Source organism: Ptychodera flava, chromosome 7 (genome assembly GCF_041260155.1).
Source record: "Ptychodera flava strain L36383 chromosome 7, AS_Pfla_20210202, whole genome shotgun sequence".
Taxonomy (NCBI): Eukaryota; Metazoa; Hemichordata; class Enteropneusta; family Ptychoderidae; genus Ptychodera; species Ptychodera flava.
In genome coordinates this window covers 18541271-18564938 of record NC_091934.1, presented here as the reverse complement: position 1 = coordinate 18564938, position 23668 = coordinate 18541271, and the positions used below count along the sequence as shown (strand labels likewise).

At 39.8% G+C, this 23668-nt stretch overlaps 1 protein-coding gene across 1 annotated transcript; it reads left to right on the top strand.

The window, feature by feature from the left end:
* The first annotated feature begins 7275 nt into the window (after window positions 1-7275).
* On the top strand, window positions 7276-20515 carry LOC139136932 (FAD-dependent oxidoreductase domain-containing protein 2-like). Its single transcript, XM_070704794.1, has 7 exons — window positions 7276-7677; window positions 14617-15288; window positions 16296-16547; window positions 16898-17140; window positions 17593-17782; window positions 18512-18740; window positions 19166-20515. The coding sequence occupies exons 1-7, from the start codon at window positions 7671-7673 to the stop codon at window positions 19340-19342; spliced, it is 1770 nt and encodes a 589-aa protein (XP_070560895.1). The 5' UTR covers window positions 7276-7670; the 3' UTR covers window positions 19343-20515.
* Window positions 20516-23668: the final 3153 nt, after the last annotated feature.

The following is a 23668-nucleotide window of genomic DNA, read 5'->3' as shown; positions in this document are numbered from 1 at the left end:
TCCCTTTTATAAAGGCATATAAGAACAATCTAGAACTTTTATTGACATGCTAATTACTGTTCTAAAATTATCTCTCTTACACAACTAATCAACTTTCCAGAACATTCCAAACATGACTAATTGAATTCAAGGTTGTGAGGTCATCAAGGGCAGTGACCTTGGGAATGTTCTAGACTAATTGAACTCAGGTCATGATGAGTGTGGGGGAAATGACCTACATAACACACCCCCTCTTCAAAAAAAAAATTTTTCAAAGAAAAATCTTTCTTTTACAAATGTAATCTTGAAAAGGATTTAAGTACTCAAAATTTTTTTTTTACTCTAAAGTAAAATTTCTTGAAAGTGAACAACAATAAACTCTAAATACGAGAGAGACAGTCTGCAATTAAATTGTCTCTGCCTTTGATATGTCTAATGTCAAGATTAAACTCCTGTAACATTAAACTCCATCTTAGCAATCTCTGATTTTTGCCTTTAAATTTCTGCAGAAAAACAAGAGGGTTGTGATCAATATAAACCACTATTGGCTGATTTGAAGAAGTAACATAAACTTCAAAATGCTGTAAAGCTAATATCAAAGATAAACACTCTTTTTCAATTGTAGAGTAGTTCTCTGGGATTTGTTAAATTTGCGTGAAAAATAGCAAACAGGATGATCTATACCATGACTATCCTCTTGCAATAAACAGCACCAGCAGCCGTATCACTAGCGTCCACAGCTAATTTGAATGGCAAAGTGAAATCTGGTGCAGACAACACTGGAGCACTTTGCAGTATGGCTTTAAGTGTATCAAATGCCTGTTGGCATTGCTCTGACCAAACGAACTTTACTTTCTTTTTAAGTAAGTTAGTCAAAGGCTCAGTAATTGTGGAGAAATTTGGACAGAATTTTCTGTAGTAACCAGCCATACCGAGAAAGCGCATCAGTTGTCGTTTGCAGTTTGGTATGGGAAAACTTGAAATGGCACTGATTTTGGCATCAACAGGTTTTACCTCACCCTGTCCTACAGTATGTCCGAGGTAAGTTACCCTCGCCCAACCAAACTCAGATTTGGCAAGGTTGACAGTCAACATTGCTTTGCTCAGTCTCTCAAAGAACTTCCGCATGAGCTTGATGTGTTCCTCCCAGGTGTCACTATACAGGACGACGTCGTCAACGTAAGCTGCACATCCGTCTAGCCCGGATATGACGTCGTTGATCATCCGTTGGAACGTTGCCGGAGAGTTCTTCATTCCGAATGGCATCACCTTGTACTGGAACAATCCGTCTGGTGTAACAAAGGCGGATATTTCACGAGCACGATCCGTCAGAGGGACTTGCCAAAATCCCTTCAGTAGGTCAAATTTTGTCACATACTTGGCTTTTCCCACTCGGTCGATGCAGTCATCAATCCTCGGGATTGGGAAAGTGTCTGTCTTTGTTAAAGTGTTGACCTTCCTAAAGTCGTGCACATACGATAACTGTGATCTGATTTGGGAACAAGTATGCACGGCGAACTCCAGTTACTTTTACTGGGTTCAATAAAGTCATTGTCCAGCAGGTATTTGACTTCTTCCTGGAGATATTTCGCTTTTGTTGGATTCAGTCTGTATGGATGTTGTTTTACAGGCTTACTGTCCCCAACATCAACGTCGTGATAGATGACGTTTGTCCTCGTTGGAACATCTTGAAATACGTGTTTATATTCGTGGAGCAGTTCTTTCACCTGTTGTTGTTGTTCTGGCTGGAGGTGTGCCAACTTTGTAGACTCCAGCTTCTCCAGGATTTCTGAGTTCTGAAGCTTGACCGAGCCCAGCTTTGAGTTTAGAGTATTTTCACTCAAGTCAGTTTCAGTATCACTATCTTCATAATGGTTTGAACTGACTGCACTGACAGGCTGAGTATAGTAGGATTATCCCTATCCAAATATGGCTTAAGCATATTTATGTGACATAGCTGTTTTTGTTTTCGCCTGTCAGGTGTTATTATGATGTAATTTAAATCACTCAATTTCTTATCAATTAGGTATGGCCCAAAGTAACGAGCATGGAGTGGTTTGCCAGGAACTGGAAGTAGAACAAGAACTTTTTGACCTGGTTCAAACTTCCGTTTTGAGGTGTTTTTATCATATTTGGTTTTCATTGACTGCTGAGATGACTCAAGATTTTCTCTGGCTAATTCACATGCTTTAGAGAGTTTTGTACGAAAATCTGAGACATATTGCAAAATATTCAGACAATCATCATCGTCTGATAGGAATTTCTCTTTAACGAGCTTAAGTGGGCCACGGACTGTATGTCCAAATACAAGCTCAAATGGGCTAAAACCAAGAGACTCCTGAATTGACTCTCTAACAGCAAAGAGCAAAAATGAATTCCTTCATCCCACTGCTTCTCTGTGTCAAAACAGTAGGTCCTAATCATGTTTTTCAAAGTTTGATGAAATCGCTCAAGAGCACCCTGACTTTCTGGATGATAGGCGGATGACCTGTACTGTTTAATGCCTAGCTGATCCATTACTTGTTGAAAAATACCAGACATAAAGTTGGAGCCTTGATCGGACTGGACACATTTAGGGAGGCCAAATAAAGTGAAAAATTTGACTAAAGCTTTCACTATAGTCTTTGTCTTTATATTTCTCAGTGGTATGGCTTCTGGGAACCGAGTTGATGTACACATTATTGTCAGCATGTACTCATTTCCTGATCTTGTTTTTGGTAGGGGCCCAACACAGTCTATTAGTATCCTACTAAATGGTTCTTGAAATGCAGGAATTGGCTGTAAAGGGGCCTTTGGAATGGTCTGATTTTGCTTTCCTACCATTTGACACGTGTGACAAGTTTTACAGAAATGTGCTACATCCTGCCTGAGATTAGGCCAATAAAAGTGACTGAGAATTTTATGATAAGTTTTCCTGACTCCTAAATGACCAGCCCAGGGAGTTTCATGGGCCAGGCGCAATATTTCAGCACGGTAGGGCTTTGGAACCACAATTTGATGTTTTATAGCCCAATCGTCATCAACCAAAACATCTGGAGGTCTCCATTTACGCATGAGAATACCAGATTTTGTATAATAGGAAACAGAGCTATCTGAAGTTTTACCTTCATCATCTACCCTGTCAAACAAAGACAAAATATCTGGGTCTTTGTGTTGTTCTGCAATGAGATTTGATCTAGAAAATGTCTGACTTTGGTCAGCAGTTTTACTGGAAGTTGCAAATCCACGAGGGATAACGGAATGATCCGTGTCAAACACCTGACTGAGAAAGGTGTCATTTAAGTCAACATCTGTGACATTATTTTTGAGAGTATTTTGATTCTCGGAAGTTTTCTTTGACATGGCTCGAGTAATAGCACATGAAGGAAATAAATCGGGTATCTCTTGTTCAATTGGCTCTGGATCCTGATCTAAAGTAGGATTATCAGTCACAAGTGGATTAGTAATGACCTTGTCCCCAGCAAGGTCGTTTCCAAGAAGAAGGTGAATCCCTTCAAAAGGCAAAAAAGGCCTAATACCTAAAGCCACAGGTCCAGAAACAAAGTCCGAAGACAAATAGACATTATGGAGAGGAACAGGAATGTAGTCATTACAATCTACCCCCTTAATAAGAACTTTAGAACCTGAAAATGACTTTTCAGAAAACGGCAGGGTATCTGCCAACAAAAGAGACTGGGAAGCCCCGGTATCTCTTAAATTTTGACAGGGGTAGCGGAAGAGAAATCACTAGAAAGTGATATAAAACCATTATGAATAAATGGCTCGAAAATACCCATAATGCTATCTTGAGAAGAATTGACCTTGACCTCATTAATTGGGGATGAGAGGGATTTAACCTCAGAAAATGTGTTGCACACATTATTAGACTCTAATTGAGTTGATGAAGAAATAAAGCCGGTTGGCTTAGATCCACTTTGACCACTTTGACCTTCACGTTTTCTTTTCAATTTGAAACACTCTGACATTAAATGGCCGTCTTTCTTACAATAATTACAAGAAAGTGTACCAAACTGTTTGTCAGAAGGAGATTGAGACTTGGGATCTGATGATGTGGGAGTGTTACTTGAACTCTGTGAACTGTTGTCATTTGATTTTCTACTCTCCTTTGAAAAATTCTTGGATGAAAAGGAGGAGTTAAATTTACCTGCATTGTTTCTGTATGAAAAGGACTGGGATGGTTTGCTGAGAAAGGAAGATTTGTGGGTCAATGAATAATCATCGGCCAAACGTGCAGCAACCTCCAATGTATCTGCCTTTTGTTCATTGATAAACGTCTTGATGTCACTCCGGATGCACCTTTTAAATTCCTCAATCAAAACAAGTTGTCGTAATTTGTCATAATTCTGACTGACCTTTTCAGAAGAACACCAGCGATCAAACAGTTGTTCTTTGTTCGAGCAAATTCAACATAAGTTTGGTCTTTCGCCTTCTCACAATCCCTAAATTTCTGACGGTACGCTTCAGGCACCAACTCATAACCCTTGAGAATTAATTCCTTCACAGAATCATAATTTGAAGCCTGCTCTACTGACAACTGAATGTAAATTTCTCTGGCTTTACCCACCAAAGCACTCTGCAAAAGCATAGACCAGGACTCCTTAGGCCAATTCAGACTCTGAGCAATTTTCTCAAAATGGAGAAAATATTTGTCAACATCCTTTTCTTGGAAAGGGGGAACTAACCTGAAATGCTTAGTGATGTCAAACTTGTCCGAAGGGAAGAATTTTCCTGACTGTCCAAGCTCTAAACGTTTTATTTCTACCTGTAATCGCTGTTCTTCTAATCGCAATTCTTTTTCTCTCTGTCTTTCTTCCATTTCTAATCTTTCCTGCCTTTCTTTTTCTTTCTGTCTTTCTTCATTTGCAATTCTTTTTCTTTCATTTCCTTTTCTAATTCCAATTTCTTAAGCTCCAAATCTGCCTGTCTCTCTTTTTCCATTTGTAATTCTTTTTCTCTCATTTGTAATTCTAGTTTCTTGATCTCCAAATTTGTCTGCATTTCTAATTCTAATTTTCTGAGTTCAGAGGTGGACTTGGGCTCATAATCTTTCAGGGTGGATTCCTCAAATTGGCCTAAATCAACTAGATGTTTGGCAATACGGTACTGTATTTCCCTCTTGCGCATAGATCTTTTAACTTCTACTTTAAGGAAATTTGCCAGTGCTATGAGGTTGTCTTTTCTGAGGGAATTAAATGTGTCCTGATCAAGGTCATCCATAAATTCGTCTGGTTTAAATTCCGCCATGATTGGATTTGGCTGAGTTCACAGTGTACAGTAGTTTTGAAAAGGCTGGCAAAATGTTGTCAAACGGCTCAAATATTCGTATCCCGGACAAGCCCCCAATTTGTTACGTGCAGAGAAACGAACAAAAGGGTGAACTCAGCAGTTAACGTTTAAACAAATTTATTACGAAAATAAAACTAATTGCTAAGTTAGGGATAGATACAAGCTTTAAAGTGTACAGACTACTTATCTCAGCTGGGACGGCAAAGCTCCAGTCTCAGAGTTGTAACAGTCGTCGGATGAATGAACAGTCCTTTGGCTTGCAGGCTTGAATTTGCACAAAGTCCACAGTATAAATCCAGCGTTGGCAGTGAAGGTCTTGAAAGTCTTGAGAATGACTACTGCTGGAGTTTAGTAACACACAAGAGACACGATCCCAAAAGTCTGACTGGAAGCTGAGCACGTCCCTTTTATAAAGGCATATAAGAACAATCTAGAACTTTTATTGACATGCTAATTACTGTTCTAAAATTATCTCTCTTACACAACTAATCAACTTTCCAGAACATTCCAAACATGACTAATTGAATTCAAGGTTGTGAGGTCATCAAGGGCAGTGACCTTGGGAATGTTCTAGACTAATTGAACTCAGGTCATGATGAGTGTGGGGGAAATGACCTACATAACAGTGTTTACAATGAATTCTGTTCAGTGATTTAATTTAGTTCAAGTTGTGAACAATGACAATAACAATAACGTTATGCACCACTGATGCAGGCTCTGTTGCACCATGCGTTCCAAAATGATTTGGGGAGTAAAATAGAAAATTGTACTCTGCATTGCAAAACAAACCAACGGAGATACTGCTGAAATCAGATGCAGCTAACGGAGGGAAATTTCGCAACGCCAATGCATTGACGATAGATATTCAAAGTTGCGATGAAGGAAAAAGGGAAACTAGAGAATAGTAGGGGCGATAGTTTCGAGGGATGATGCTACGTCTGCCTGGCTTTAACTTACAGCGCTCAGTGCGGCACAGTGGCAGAAGCTGGGCCTTCGCCAACAACAAGCGCACTCCTTATGCCGGTCTGTGCACGTGCCGCCGAGTGATAAGACTGCTAGACCAAAATGTAATGACCCTGCACTGGAGAGAGGTCAGTGTCACCAATGGCCAGATAAAAACATTTGCTAACACGGTCTTTCGACTAAAAATATAACAACTTAACACCCGCGTGAGACATTTGGGAGACCTGTCGATTGCCGCCTTTGCACACACGATTTAGAAAATACACAAAAAAGGCCAAAGTTTTTCTTTCATATGTATTCATATGCGTTGCAATACGTAACATTACGCCTGTACAGACAATCGATTTGCGTCAGTGTCTGTAGTGCAAATATTTCAGTTCAAAGAGATATGAAAATGTCCTCGTATGAGTATATTTCACGATGTGACCATTATTTTTATCCTTTGCGCTGCACAAAATCGCCTTCTAATTTTTTTCGCTTTGTTGGCCACTTGACATTTACCAACTGTCGATTTTCGGACTGGACGTCTGACAAGAGTGTACTTAGCAGCACATTACAAACATCAAATTCCTATGAACTTGCCCGTTACCGTGCATTTGAGTTAACGGTCGATGTCGATAAGTACTTCCCAGATGTTGCCGATCGAGTTAGCTTTGATTGGAAAAGGATTTATCGCGCCTGAGTCACAACAGCTTGTCGTTCTTGTTGGCAAAAGGTCGAGGCAGGTCGCCAAGGGTGTGTGCGGTGTGTCAGGGACACAGAAATTACCAACAAATACAGCTTGCTGCGTTAAATATGCTCACGTGCGGAACATCCGTCACAGCTTCACCAAAAAGATGTTGTGTGATCAAATCTTAGCTCAATATATTCAGACCCTGGTCAAAAAAATAAAAAAACCTTCGTGAAGTTAATGTACGTAAGAATAATATACCTTCGGCACTCAGTCAGTCATGATTGTAAACAGTGTACATGCTTTATCGACAGTGTGGGGACAATTTCTCTAGAGGGTTGCTGACGAATATATTCAAAATTCGATAATCTAAATCGAAAGTCTTTAAAACGGGTTCTCTAAAGCTCGTTGATGTATCGCTCTTGACGGATGAGCTACCGTTTCCAATGTACAACTGGAGTCGTGCTTTAAAACTTGCCTACGATGCATGCAATACACTAATCGCGTGATGTCGCTGCACCTTTCTCGTAGTCACGTGGGACAACACAAAAAATCACCCGACGTTCTGCTTCCGAAGCTATGGTTGTGACCGGTCTATCAAAAAGGGGCACGGCTCCCGTGTGTCAATGCGAGGGCAAAATATGCAAAGACGAGATAAAGTAGGCGAAGGCGATATCTACTTTGTCAGTTGGGACATTGCTCTGCCCGCAAGCACACCTTGCCAACGACATCTCAGCGTCTTCCGTGGGACACCAGACAGCGCCAAGCCAAGATGAAAGGTAAGTGACAACGGCGCGGTCAAGGTGAAGGAAAAGCTATCGCTGGGACCCTTTAAAGCTGGAAAAGTGCTACAACTGTGTGTTTATCCCATTGATCACATGAAAAACCAATTTTGTCGAAAACGTTAGAGAGAGAACGCTTTTGCATTCGTTATAGGACAAATTGTAAGTCGATCAGTTGTCATCGTCGCAGTGCAGGTTGTTTTAGCTCGTCCTTAACGTCGCCAAAATGCTGTTTTACTGCCTCAATGTGTGGAAAACAACATTCACCAGTAGAGTTAAAACAAACATGAATAGGAGTTATCTTTGGACACTTTATGCTCGATGTAAAAAGCAACTTGCTAGCTGTATTGTTGTTCTCGCAACGATAAAAGAGATTTATAGGAAAAGTCATGTTAAGTAATTACTGCTAATATCCATCGATCCCAATGCAAACAGGTTCTATTGTGCGCTGAACACAGCTGGCATAAACGAAGTTATAAAGTGTAAAGAACGAAAACATCGCAAGTACAATAAAATCAACAACAGATGCCAATGTACAGTATAAGCAGGCAAACGCAACAGAAGAACGTATTTAAATGCGTGCCTACGTGTCTAACTTAAGTTTCGGAGTCGCCATGCAATTCGTATTACCTGGACAAATGCCACACAAAAATTCAAGAGGGTAGCGTACAAGTAATTTATAACGTAGAGAAGTGCACCGTACCTAGAATGACAAAGCGTTAAAGTGGTCTTGTTGACCGTAATGCCACTCTTTACGAACACGCTACTAATCATTACGTCAGCACGAATCCTTCAAATTATAAGTACTGGCGTACCGGCACAGTTATCAGCAGAACTTGAAACAAATTCAAGTTACTTTCAACACATATAGTGTACTTAGCGTAGCAATACCGACGCGGTGATACAGTTCTCAACAAAAATGATGCCAGTTGCAATCATAACTTAGGACACACAGACGGACCTTGGTCACCGAGTAGCTCGCTTGTCTGATACCGCTACTGTTAATATTTCAGACGGGATGAAAATCCTGGATATGTCTGGACGATGTCGAGACTCGGTTTAAGTAGGATCAAAGAGAGAAACCCATTAAATAAAACTTCAACCAAAGACCCCGTTACTTTTCATCCGGTCAGGTTGCTCGTGCATATCTTTCCCCATGGCCACTGTGAGGGCGTGCTACATGATGAGCCACAGCTCCCGTAAGTGAGGATAGGCGAAAAGTTCAGGAACTGTTTATTTAAATCGGTCGGAAAGTGGCAGTCGTTTTTTCTTGTTTGATTGAATTTCTCAAACTGTCCCAAGTTGTGAACAACGGACATGCAAAAATGTAGTCCCCCATGACGGAAACGAGCATTTTTACGCGTACCTGCGCCGTCTAAAATTATCTTTTGAAGGCGCCGTGCATCTTCAATTACCTTGATATGCGCACCACAATAGTTCAAGAAGCTGGCAAACACTTAATTTACGGCACAGAAGTGCTGACCAATGTACTTCCAGAGACAATTGATTAAAACTACTCTTTACGAGCTTGTAAATTATCTTTCATGTTGGCAGTTTAACAACTTGGTCGTACTAGAACTGGCACAGGTATCAACACAACTTGCAAAACACTCACGTTCTAGAAACCCTGAAGACGCCCACATGTATGTTATGCATGTCAAGTCAATGGAAGAGTTGAAATGGCGGAAACATCTCAACACAACTGATAAAAATCCCTGGTTTAACCATAGCTTAGGATGTACAAGGGTACCGGACATACCAAACATTGTCGGCTTTATACTGTCATAGTGCCAGACGGAACACGAGGAAAATTGTTGTTCTACAATTGGCTCGGGCCAGACATGGTTACGTTTTAAAGACCAAGGCACTTTAATGACCCTGGTTACATTGTTCACATGTCAGGTGTCTTTTACTATTCAGAAGCCATAAAAACTGGAAATTTTTAAACAATGGTCAGACACAGTCTGAGTTTCAAAATACGGTTAGAATAGCCATACTTTTACCGAAAACCCATTAACATTTCATCCGGTCAGCGGTGGCACGTCTTTACCGTAGCAAAAATGAGGGCGTGCTTCAGTTGAAGTAAATGCTGTCGGATAAGAATAGTTTAGACCCTTTATTCAACCCAACTTAGAGTAGTAATTTTTTTCTTTGATCAAGTTTCTTAAATTATCCCTCCCCCTCCGTTCTCAAAGTTCATGCAAAAGTGAATCCAGTGACAAGGAGAGCATTCGCGAATGTTTTTACAGCTTTTTCCCTTTTCATGGCGTACTTGCACCCACTTTATCTTTTGAAGACGCTGTGCATTTTCAATGACTACTACCTGGATAACTGCAACACAATACAGTTCAAGAGGCTGACGAACTCGTAATTTACAGTATAGTCTGGAGTTAGTTGACACCGTAGCACCATAGATTATCAATTAGTACGGGACACCGTAGCACCATAGATTATCAATTAGTACGGGACACCGTAGCACCATAGATTATCAATTATACGGGACACCGTAGCACCATAGATTATCAATTAGTACGGTCTCTGTTAGCGCGTACCTTGCAAGTTAACAACACTGGCGTACTGGCACAGTTTAGATTCCTTAAAATTTAATCAAAGACTTCAAAAAATTCATCCGGTTAGCAGTCTTTCGCATGGCTAATGTGAGGGCGTGCTATGAAAAGAGTATAATTTGATGGGGGCCGGCTATCATAATCGAAGTCGGATGTGTCTTTTTACGGTTTTGTATTCGAGTTTCTGAAACGGGTCCCTCCCAAGTTTGCTACACCGAAGCGAAAGTGACCAAATCCCCGGTGGTATCAGCATTCGAAAGACGATCCCAAAATATCAGTACAAAGACAGAGGCAGCAAAAATGAACAGACATCTATAGCTATGACATGCATAAGCTTAGCTATGTGAATATCTGTAACCATTCAGTCAGATTCAGCCTAATGTGGCTATATTCGTCATCCACATTGGCCAATTTCAATTCAACAAAAACGGTTTGACTGTCATTATTGTTCTCACAACCATTGTTCCAGCCACGCAAAAAGACGATTAATCGTAGAAACCTGTGGAGCATCCCTTCTTCAGAGTCAATTTGCTGCTCCAGGCGTTGTGTTATGTGTGCTCCAATTGTGTTGCAACTTGCGCTTTTTCCCTTTTGAAATTACAAATCGATTTCGTATTCCTGAAAATATTTGTCCAGCTCAAATATGCGTACTGGCGTAAATGTTTGCTCTGTTTTAAGAGATCACGCCTATCTTAGGAATGTGATTTTTGCGTGCTGGCATGCCCCCTCAGTTCCAGTCAGCACTTCTCTCTTTGTTTGTTTGTTTGTTTGTTTGTTTGTTTTTTGCTTCATCAAGACGGATCATTTTCGTGTACCCTACCACCGCTATGCCTGAAGGCTGACACGTACTGACAGCCCTTGTGACAGTGTGACAGCAAACCGCGACTATAGTCCTTAAGACGGAGTCTTTCTTTCAAGCGAACTTGTATCATGTGTATGCTGTCAGCTCTCAGGGTCAGAGTCTGGTGTCATCGACGTGATCTGGACGCTCCCGTGCTTCTGGTGAATGTGATCAGGTCTATTGGCGACGGGAACTGTGATTTCAGTTTCTCTTTTGACACACGTATGATAGTTGTCCGCGTACAATAAACGCAAAAAATCAGGGGTTTATTAAAACAAATGCACTTTCCATGTTCTGCTGTATACTATGTGTCAGAATACATGGACCCACTGGCAGGCACAACAGCGGGCAAACAGTGCTCATATTGAGTAAGAAAGCGCGTGTTAAAAAACTCGATGAGGCTAGTACACAGGGTTAGATATTAAATGACCAGAAGAGTCTAGTTGGCACACTGTACGTAGACTGAAGTCTTTGTGAGAGACAAGAAAAACTCTCAAGCCACCTATAGGTTCATAGTACCCTACGTAAAATGCACAGTTGGATTCTACACTGTAAAGTTAAGTGTTAAAGGATAGAACACCAAAATTGAACGCCTTTTTGTAACACTTTTTGAACGCGTCTAGACGTTCAGAAATTTAACACTATGTATTCAACCAATGTTCAATTTTTAACACACGTGTGCAGATTTTGAACACTTCGTGTTCATCAGGCATTATATTGAACACCATGTGTTCCATATCTGAACATACGTTGCACATGAAATGCGTTCAAAAAATTGAACGCATTTACGCGTTCAAAGGGCTGTAACACTTTTTGAACGCATGGACGCCGTTCAACGATAAGTGTGTTAAAGGTTAGAACACATGATATGCACTTGTTGAACACCTTTAATTTTGCGCGTTCATGGGGTGTTCAAGCCTGGAAATAACAAAACAGACCACTTATATTCAGTAAAATTATTTTATTTAAAAATACACAAAAATTCCTTTAGTAAAATACAATTATTTAGTGTCAATTGGGCACATAAACACCGTTGGTGTTTTCCTCTGACAAACTTTACAAAGTGGCCACTTTGTAAAGTTTGTCAGAGGAAAACACCAACGCTAATTAACACCTTCCTATCAAAACATAAACAAAAGAAAATCCCCATAAACACTGTAGATCGTTTTCAAACAATATGAACAAAGTAGTGACAAAACAGGTTTTATTTATTGTGGATTACGTTATATGTTCATACTTGCAAAAACGTACGAAAACATCTGTTTGAAAAAGCTAAAAATTTGGCTTACTTGAATATATCACATTTTGATAATTCCTTATGTCTTAAAAATGTCTGAAATGTCTTTAATGTCTCAAAAATACAATTTTGTGTATTTCATCATAACTTGTAGATATATGATTAGGAAATCCCCGGAAACCTGTACTCCAAATATTAAATGAATCGTACTGGCCGTTTTGAAGAAAACGCTTGGGATGTAAACATTTGAGGATGATGCCACACATTCACCTATGATATTAGGTCTACGTCCTTAACAGCAAAGCTAAAATCAGTAACAAACCGTTAACAAAAGATTTCTTGATCTAAAATGTAAAATAATCAAAGATTTGGTAGCAGGCTATGATCAACTAAATGTTACTGGCATAAGCCTTCAAAGACGTGAAGTCTCCTTCATCAGATGCCAGGGTGCAATGAAGATTTGAAGCAGAAAGCGACAGAAAATTCAGAGTGGAAATTTCAGAAAATTCCGAAATTTAGAGTGTACATTTTTCACTGTGAATTTTCTGTGGCTTTCTGCTTTAATTCTTCATTCCACCATTGCATCTGATAAGGGCGACTACAAGTATTTGAAAGCTTATTCTCCAGTAACATTTAGTTAATCATAGCGTTCTGGACATAGCTCAGATAAATTCAGAACAAAAATACAGAAACTTATCAATTCAGTTACTAACCCTCGAAAGTTCAAATCTACATCAGAGATGAACTGAGGTTCTAAAGCTTGTTTCCAGACAGCTATCTGTACACTCATATTCTTCAATTTCTGTACCAATAGCTTCTGTAATAACTCTTGGATTTCACTCATGGATTTCACTTTTCACATCCTGAAAATAATGCAACAATAGATAATATGGCGACATGAGACTTCAAATGAAAGACAATTTGGCCTTAGTAGGTTAAGGAAAGAGGGTGACTTTTTTATACAGTGCCTCTTTTCGTCAATGTTACAAAATATTGGCTTCTTCGTGTCATCAACTGATGAAAAGTAAAAGCAAAGCCAACTCTCATATGCTAAAACAATATTCTTCCATGTTTAACTAAAAATTTACATGCGACTGTGGTTACTAAAAGACATGTGTTAGCTGTGATTACGCAGCGGTAATGTGGCATATCGATCGCGCTCGGGTCAAGGGTCATCGCTCCAGTGATGACCCTTGACCCGAGTGCGATCGATACCCCATGGCCCAAAACACTGCTGCGTATTCACAGCTAGTGTATGGTCCACCAGCCACTGAAAGAAATAAAGGTTTCTTCACGTAGTTAAGCTTTTTCAAAGTACAATACAATTAATTTCGAAGGATAATAATACAGATGCTTCAAAATCCAATACCTTTTAATATTTTGGAGAGAAAACTTACCCTTTCTGGTCTTGCTTTCGCACGATCATGACTTCAGCGTGCGCTTACAAGAAACATGTCGCAACTTCCGTTTTGATGCATCATGGGATAAGAAAAGGCACCAAACTTGAACACCAAGTGTAAGAAGTAGAACGCCTCTTGCACGCCGACGTTAAAATTAAAGCGTCCATGGTGGTTTTTTGATTTTCTTTCAAAATTTCAAAATTTCAATCCATAATAAACGTGTAAAATTATTTTTTATACTTCCTTTTTTAGAAAAAAACATGCTTTCAGCAATTGTAGACCGGAAATATTTTCCACTTATTGTGAAATTCGTTACACCGAAATCCGTGTACGTATGCCGGACAGCGAGGCAGTAGTAAAGTTAATATAGCCATTGTAAAGTAAAAAACACAAAAGATTGTTAATTGTTTCACAGTATTGTAAAATTTCTGTGATGCTGAGTTTTTGAACACTTGAAGGAGATAGTTGCTAACACTACGTGTTCAGGTTTAGAACATCATTGTTAATAATATGAACACTAGTGTTAACAATATGAACACTAGCCGTTCAAATTTGAACACCGACATGTACATTTTGAACGCGTAAAGACGCGTCTAGCGTCCGCTATTTTTACAGTGTAGGCAATAAAGTAATACTCTTTGAACAAACAAACAAACAAACAAACAAACAAATAACAGACAGACAGGCAGGCAGAAGACAAACAAACAAACAAACAAAACAAACAAAAAAGAGGATTAGAGTTCTCGTGATCGGCCTTGGTTGTAACACAGTCCCTCAGTGGGTGTAAACTATGGAAATCCGAATAATGGCCGACCGTGGATTAACATTTGAAGAGCTGAGAGAGGAAGCATACAATTATCAGGTTTTATTTTTCACTCTTTTTTCTTTCAGAACACTATGAATTTATCATCGTGGGCGCCGGCCCTTCTGGCTTACAGATGGCCTACCAAATGGAAAAAGACAAGCGAGATTATTTGGTGGTGGACGCGGCCGACAGAGCCGGCTCCTTCTTCCGCACGCAGCCCCGCCACCGCACCCTGATCTCCATCAACAAGCGCTTCAATCCTTTCCCCGAGTTCGAGTACAACATGAGGCACGACTGGAACTCGCTGCTGTGCGACGACCCGACTCTGCTCTTCAAGTACTATTCGAAGGAGCTCTTCCCGCCCGCCGACGCCCTGGTCCGCTACCTGGAGGACTTCGTCACCAGATACGAACTCAACATCTCGTTCAACACCAGGATCCTGAACATCGACAGGGAGCCGAATAACGGGAAGTTCAAGCTGACGGCCAAGGACGGCAGGGTTTTCACGTGTAAGGTACTCATAATCGGCACTGGAGCTTTGGGTGACAAACTTCCAACGGACATTAAGGGAGTCGAACTCTGTGACACCTACAGTCAGCATAATATCGACCAAGAAGCATACGCTGGCAAATTAGTGTGTATTCTTGGGCGGGGAAATAGTGCCTTTGAGGTCGCCGACCACCTTGCCGGGCATGCTGCTCTTATTCACATCTTTGGAGAGAAGAAAATCAAATATGCATGGGACACACACTTCGTTGGTAAGTAAAATGCAAGAGAAAAAAGAAAACACCAGATGAGATCACAGGCGCTATGAACTTCGGCTCCCATGCTCTATCGCACACTCAACAAAGCATGAGAGCCAGGGGGTGTACTCCCAATATTTTCATACGGGGGATGTGTCGCCCAAATTGAAAACATCTACCAACATATTCCAAAAATATGACCAATTGTTATTGCAAATAGAGAGATTTACATCTTTATTCTATTTCATGAGAAGGTTTTTTTTAAAGCATGGGACATTCGCTTTCTTATCGACTCATGCGTAGGGTTTTTTCCGGATGAAAAATCGACCCCTTCGGCCAACACATCCCCGTAAAAAATTTTCTATAGGAGTACACCCCCGGGTATGTGAGTCGAAGCCCAAAATGAGTGCCTTTGGATGAGACAATCATAAACGCATTGCGTTCCTTGAAAGTGATGGACAGTAGCGCACAGAATTTATATTAGCGGCCCTCTATGCTGGCGTACGGTAGTTACAAGCCATGTAGTGTTTCTATAGGTACTACCCTATAACGTCTGTATAATCATGTTACTTGTGAACAATATACTAATTTAATTTACATGACTTTCCTGTAAGTATGTAATGCATCATGCCTTCCTAATTATTAGTGAACTGAATCACATGTTGTAGCTTTCTTCTATCATGACGATCATGGCAGGTAACTTCCTGACCTTGAGCATGACCTACAACGAATTAACCATAGATTGCTGTACTCACTGTGATTAAGACAGCGACGACAATCCAAAAGGAGAAAAATTGTTGCGGAGATTGGATAATGAGTGTAGTACGCACGTGTGTACCATCAGATGTCTCATTCGAAATGACATGTGCAAACGTTCTGTAATTAGATCATTAAGTTTGATCTTCGCCCAAACAAACCGATTCGCGTTCAAGTGAATATTTTACAAAGGAATGAATACTCCCTCCAGCGATAACTTGACCAGCGACATGACTTCGGTTTTGACCACCCCCCTTCATTTACAGGTGATCTACGGGCCGTCAACAACAACGTGCTCGACATGTACCAACTGAAGTCGTTGCATGCCTACCAGGCCTTCAAGATCAAGTCCGTTAGCAAGGCTGAGAACGGCAAACTGGCCGTCGAGATCGAAGATTTGGTGGCCCACTGGAACCCGCCAGGTCGTATCAGGCTGACTGCCTATTACGATAACGTCATCATCTGCACCGGCTTCCGCTATGTCGACCTGAGTTTGTATGCTGACAAAATTAAACCAGGTAGACACATTTGTTTTCGTTTTATTGCTGTCCATGATCTGTGTAGGCAATTCTTGCTTCATTTTTTGGCTGTCAGTATTACTGCTTAGCCTTCGTTCACACGACTATCCCACATCTGTTTCCAACTGTAGGCTGTTTTTCTTTGTTTCCATGAACATGCGTGACACATCGACACTCACTAATTGTCTGTCACTATCTGTTCCTGGATACCTGGGTGTTAAAACCTGTCTGTCTGTCTGTCTGTCTGTCTGTCTGTCTGTCTGTCTGTCTGTCTGACAGTCTACCCGCTCCCACGCTTTATCACTATTTGCCAAATACTGAAAACGAGTATAACTTTCAATTCCACACAGACACAGTGAAACACGGCAAGTTCCCAGCCCTGACCACTGAGTGGGAGACTTCTGTACCTGACATGTACTTCATCGGTACACCAATGCAGAGCATCGACAGACAGGCCGCATCCGGGTTCATCCATGGATTCCGTTACAACGTGCGGACTCTGTACCACCTTCTGCAAGAGAAATACAACAAAGTGCCGTATCCGAGAATCCAAGTTGACCATGACCTAACCAGTATGGCGAATGCAATTATTGGTAAGTTCAAGTACACAGGCTAAAAGTATGTTACATATCTAAAAGCTGAAGATGTGAAAACGAAAAGATTAAATAAAAAGCACTTTTATTTGAACTTCGCGCAAATCTATGGAAGTCAAATGTGTACGTGTATGTGCTCGATCCTCAGACTCAGAGTTTCTGCTTTAAAGTTATCAGCGTGCAGAAATAGGCTTCTTTCGCATTCTAGGATTCTTACAAAAATGATGCAGTGACGCCGGTTTTTTATTTCATTTGCGTTTGACATAAAAATCGAAAATACGAGTCTCAGTTTACATGCCGTCTTAACATTTACCATTTAATCATAGATGCTAAGACATGTCTTTTCATTAAAGGGCCCTGCTGAATGCAAGGGGTATGTTACGAAAGAAAGTTTGTGTCATCAGTAATGTTATGTGACGTTTCAATTCTTGTGTTCTGTCTAAACCAATCAGAGCGCGTGAGCACTGCTGCCAGTATTTACCAGATGAACAACTTCCTGTGCGACATCTTGGTTGTTCCCGACGACAAGAAAAGCAAAGCCGAGTATTTAAATGACCTACCCAAGCAACAGGTGATCGACAGTGACCGTCTCAAGAAAGAGAAACACGTCTTCCTAGTGGTGTTGCAGTATGGATTCAGCAGGTAATTACGTTACGTACAGATTCTGGCGGGAATATTGATTCGGGCCAAATAAAATCGCGCGCGCGCATGTGTGTGTCAACTGTATTCCACTTTTTGCCAGCTGTCACAGTATAAATGCAAAACTCACTAAATGTGCTCGTTATTTTTAATAAAAGCACAAAATGTCAGAGATTAGCAGGTTAAACTTGGGTAGATCATGAAGTCATCGGGAACACGCATTAATTTATTAGCCCCAGCACCCACCGACTCATTGGTGTTCCAAATATAAAACCAATATATCACTGAATTTTCCAGGAAACGTACATTGTTGTTGGATTAAATCAAGCTTGTCTGCTTTTGTACCGGTCAACAATTTTGCTTCTCGTGCAGTGTAATGAGAGACTAGAAGGTCAAAAACTGTCCTTGTTCATATATTTGTTCGTCACTGTGTTACCTCGCTTGACTAAATTGCATAGATTTTGAAGATATATAGCTGACATGTAATTTCGGGGGGGGGGGGGACCGAGTATGTTACCTTGACAGAACTTTGAACAAATATATCTTAGGCATACCTACAATTTGATATTTGTGAACAAAGAGAGGTTCAGCGCGGACTGTCCCTTTCACGGAAAGACAAGTAAACTGTCCCTTGGTTGACCATACCATAAACACGATTATGAAAAGACAATTTTTGCGTCGATAGCACCTGATTCAACAACTTGAAATTTGCCATTTTTTGCATTCTCGCAGATTTGGTGACATAGGCAACCACCCTAATGATTTCGTGCACATTCCGGACTTCGAACGTCCGTACTGCGGTCCCTTCCTGCATCCAACCGTGTATTACTACCAGTACGGCAAGCTTGTGGACGAGGCAGACCTGCTGGAATCGCTCCTCCTTCGGTTTGACGGCGCCGAGTTCAAGGAGGACAACCCTCACAAACAGAGAAACCGTGTCAAGAATATCTTGAACAAACACGTAAGTGATATATAACATAAGGAATTGTTGAAATGTAACGCTTACAGCTCAAGAAACTGTCACTTCTGATTGGTTTTCTAATGTTTCTGTTCTGTCGTAAAATACGATAAATCTTGTCCAGATGCCCAGGTTCACTATCAACGTATGGAATACCCAATGCTGTTATTGAAAACTGAATTTAAGTCCGGACCAGAATTTATTCATCAGCAATGACATCGGATATTGTGTACGATTCATTGTGTTGGCGACGCTAACAGGTTGTACTTCTACACAATTCAGGGAAAAGAATGCGCAAAAGTGTTTTGATTCAGAAAACAAAACCAACAAAAGATAGACCTCTACGACTATGAAGAAGTTGAAAATTAAAGTTAAGAGAAGGCACCCTCTTTTCACTTTGTTAACTCTTTTGTTTTCACTTTTCTCAGCTGAAACTGTCAGAGGAAACGTTCAACGAACAGTTCATCGCTTCGCCAGAGGTGTTCAAAAGCATCTTCACACCACTCTCGCCTGAGGAGACCAAGCTACTGGGAGACGGTAGCGAGTACGACGGTCACTGTAAACCGATGACCATCGATATGATGGGAATGATGAAAGAGATGTGAATGACAAACCTTGAAACCGCATCGCTCAGATCACTGAGCCTGTAACTTCTTTGCATAAACTCTTGTATGTTTGTTTGTGTATACTCAACGACCTCAGCTTGGAAGTTCTATGAGAACTTTTAGTAACGTTCAAAGAATCTGATGACAAGCATTAAGTAGTATCTCGTGTCTTATTGAATTTCAACCGATATTGGCAAAACAGTATTAACGTTTTCAACAAAACACAAATTGTGTTTTTATTTTAAATACCCTCAACACTCACAGCACGATCTTTTTGTCTGGGAATGTAACCTTTTGTAGGTAAAAATATAGATCATCAAGGGTCTATCGTAAAACTTCCAAAACCATTATTAGTTCGTATTACAACACGAAACACACCAAACTGAATTACATTTAAACGGTGAAGGTTGCGCAAAACCAATGTTTTGAACTCCAACATATATGCTATATATTCGTGTCTTCATTTCGTTTATAATCTATTATATTGTAAAACAAGCTACATTACCCAAGATCTGTCAATTACTTTGATTTCTCAAGGAACCGATGTACATCTTACATTATCTTACGAAACAATATGCTTTTGAAGTTATGAGTTCGTTTGGTTTTTTACAATTTCTGGTTTTTGAGGGTGACACAGATGATGATGTGTATAAGCAGTTCATATGTATATTCTTTACAACAATTAAATAGAAACAATATATGAAATTTTGGAGAGGGTCTTCATTATTACTGTTCAATTAACAGAAGTCTAGTCTACCGGTACTCTGAGCATTGAAGAATTTTGAAAGACAAAGTGTTAGCCTCTCAAATACGATGCAGTGTGTACAATACGTAATACCATTGTTGACAGTCGTTAATATATTATCGTATGATATTGCATACATAAGGGATATCTTATCAAGCTCAACACTGACTCCTTCGACATGACTTCATGAGAGGGCAAGCTAGACTTTGCCTTTTACTGATAGAACAAAAATAATGAAATTACATCAAAATTATAGCTTATGGAGCTTTCCACCTAATATATTTCTGTTTTTATGTGTGAATTTAATCGCTAAAATAAACTTCAGAATTTACAAGGGACATTTTGTAGCAACAGGAGGCTCACGTGATTCAGAATTCACTGTATGAAAATAACTAACCAAACAATAAACATATTGATTGATTCCTAGATTGGTTGTCAATTTGCCCGTTTGTTTTGCTTTGCTTAATATTTCTCTGAGTACAAATACATTATACGTTGTTGCATTCTGGCCTATCATCGTAGCTCAAAATATTTCAGGCAAGAAAAAGGACCCCCCTCCCGTGCGCGCGCGTGTATGTGTGTGTGTGTGTGTGTGTGCCATTTTAAAAGAAACAAAGTTGCCACATTGAATACTTTCGCAATAACAAATTGATATGCATTATGCCAGTCCAAATGAAAACGGCATAGGTGTGTCAAAACTGATGCGTTGGAGCGTTGGTGGAAAAACCACCTGCCTCCTTCGACTTATCCCCTGCATGTGCTGTGCTTTCGAGGACTGAAATATGTATAGAGTGAATCGTGCTGTAGGCGCTGGCGCAGACTTATTAACGGATACGAGGGGACTGTTTCTAATCGACACGAACTGACATCATATTGACTTCAGCCGTATTATACACATTACTGAACTGTGACGACGAATTGAACCCGAAGTCAGCAGTAATTATTGTAATAATTGGCCTATTAACCATTTTAAATTCCGAATATCTATTAGACATATTTTGAATTTTCAAGTTGAATAAGGTATTACAATTGTTAGCTCCCTTAAAAGTTCCTTAAATTGCTGCAGCTTACGATTTTAATCCTTGTCCTTTCATCTGTCCTTGACGATGGCTATGTCTATTCAAAGCTGGGGAGAATATCCTACAGAGAAACTGTTTCAAATACTACCCTCGACTTGGAGAGTGCAGTCAGGGCAGGTACACTTGTACAGTAGTACAAGGTAAAGCTGAACAACTCCTTCCAACACTTTTATACAATAAAGATCCAAATTACATTGCACGTTTAATTAATACACTTGCATAAAAAGGTGCGTGCATGTCTGTGATGAATACATCATCCCTAAGTATTGCTCACTCAGACCGTAGTCATCGGAGCCGGCCACGTTAAGCTTGGTGGAATATCGCCACAATGTGATCAGACAGCCATGTCTCCGATGACGTCACACTAATTCGGAACACTGGGATATATATATATATATATATATATATATATATATATATATATATATATATATATATATATATATATATATATATATATACATTTCCCAGTATTCCGAATTAGTGTGACGTCATCGGAGACACGGCTGTCTGATCACATGGTAGCGGTATTCCACCAAGCTTAACGTGGCCGGCTCTGATGACTACGGTCTGAGTGAGCAATACCTAGGGATGATGTATTCATCACAGACATACACGCACCTTTTTATGAAAGTGTATTAATTTATCGTGCAATGTAATTTGGATCTTTATTGTATAAAAGTGTTGGAAGGAGTTGTTCAGCTTTACCTTTATATAAAAAGCACACACACACACACACACACACACACACACACACACACACACACATATATATATATATATATATATATATATATATATATATATATATATATATATATATATAATATACAGCAATCTTCCGCATTCCCCAAGAACAGCATTAGAATTAACATTGCTGTTAACACTTAGTAAATATCTGCAAAATTTCAGTTGAATACGCTCTATCTCATCAAAGTAGTCATAACCCCATATTTCACTTCAAAATCTATATAACAGATATAGCAGGCACAATTACAGAATGAAGCAATTTAAAAGCATCGGAAATAGATAGCCCGCCCAGTTTCTTGATAACAGATGGAATTAAAAAGAGGCCCTTCAAACCTTTGAGTGCCAGATTTTTCTTTGCGGGCCCGGAAACCACGACAAACGTGAAGAGAATAAATGACCGAGGTTGTTGTAGTGTTTAACCGTTTCCAATCTCTTTCCTCCAAACACCCGCTAATCATAACTTCTTAGATATCCCCGTTACAAAAACGATTATGTTAAACTTTGAAATTTAAGATTCATTTCCATGGCTCATTGATGACAAAATGGTTAATACAAAACAATAACTTAAAAAGCATATGTCTATAATGTTACATCATCCAGCTTAGATATTCTTTCGATATTCCTTACTTTCTGATTCATGCACGTTTGTCTTAAATGTAAGCTCATGCAAATTCCCAGAACACATGTACCAAATGGCTATAACTAGCATTTGGCGTGAGCCAAACCACGGTAGTGGAATAATTATCTTATTTTTCAGCATTTTTAGTTTCCCGCAGAGTCTGACAAGTTGTGTTGGAGCTATATGTTTCGTCACAGCGCCACCACAGCTCGAAATGTTGTGTAAAAGGGGCCGCAAAGCTTGTCACATTCAAACCTTTGTCTAGCTTTCCAGCAATAATCAAATATAAAAGGGCAACAAGATTCCGGATTATCTCTGGGGCAGATATTCGGATTCTTTAAGTTTCACAATTCTTTTCTGATGTACCACTTGTGGGGGCTCATTTTGAAGCCCTTGGTGTAAGAAAACTTTCAATGTCTTAGTTTTTTTAACACAGAGATTGTGGCAATTTTAAAATTCGAAATATCGATAATCTCGGTTAATTTGTTTTTCTAGTACCAAAATTTGTAAGATTACCCCTGATTATTATTCGTGATTTTGAAAGTGAAGGTTGAAAGATTCCTTGGGGAAAATTTGAGCAAAAGTTTAAGGCTTTTGTTTTCGAGGCCAGAAGCATTCCATTTTGCATGGACCAGTTTTACAACAAGACTAATTCGCAGTCTTTTTTGTCGGTGACGGTTAGCTTGGTAAAATTTTGCGGTAATTCTTCATGAACTGACAAATTAAGTCCAATCATTGATATTTCCATATCTCTCGATTCTACCTATACTTAATTGTAGTGTTAGGGACTGGATAGAAATTACAGGGGAGGGCCGGTGTTTTCCAGAATGACGCTACGCGAAAAATAGTGACCCTTTAAAATTGTTTGCGAGAAAAAGAATGACCCTCCCAAATTTTAATGCGCAAAAACAGTGACTCTCCCCCTGCGTGTCACAGTCCATATCAATAATATCTTACTTGACATATACTTTCTCATTTGACCTTTGAACTTTCTCAAATTTCTCAATAATCGCTCTGATGAAATTCCAGTGTCACGTTTGCTGCTCAGATCTGCTTTTTCAAACACCCCATTCTCATCAGGTACATTTATATCAAGTGTCAAACATTTATAAAAGCACAGAATTAGCCAGGTT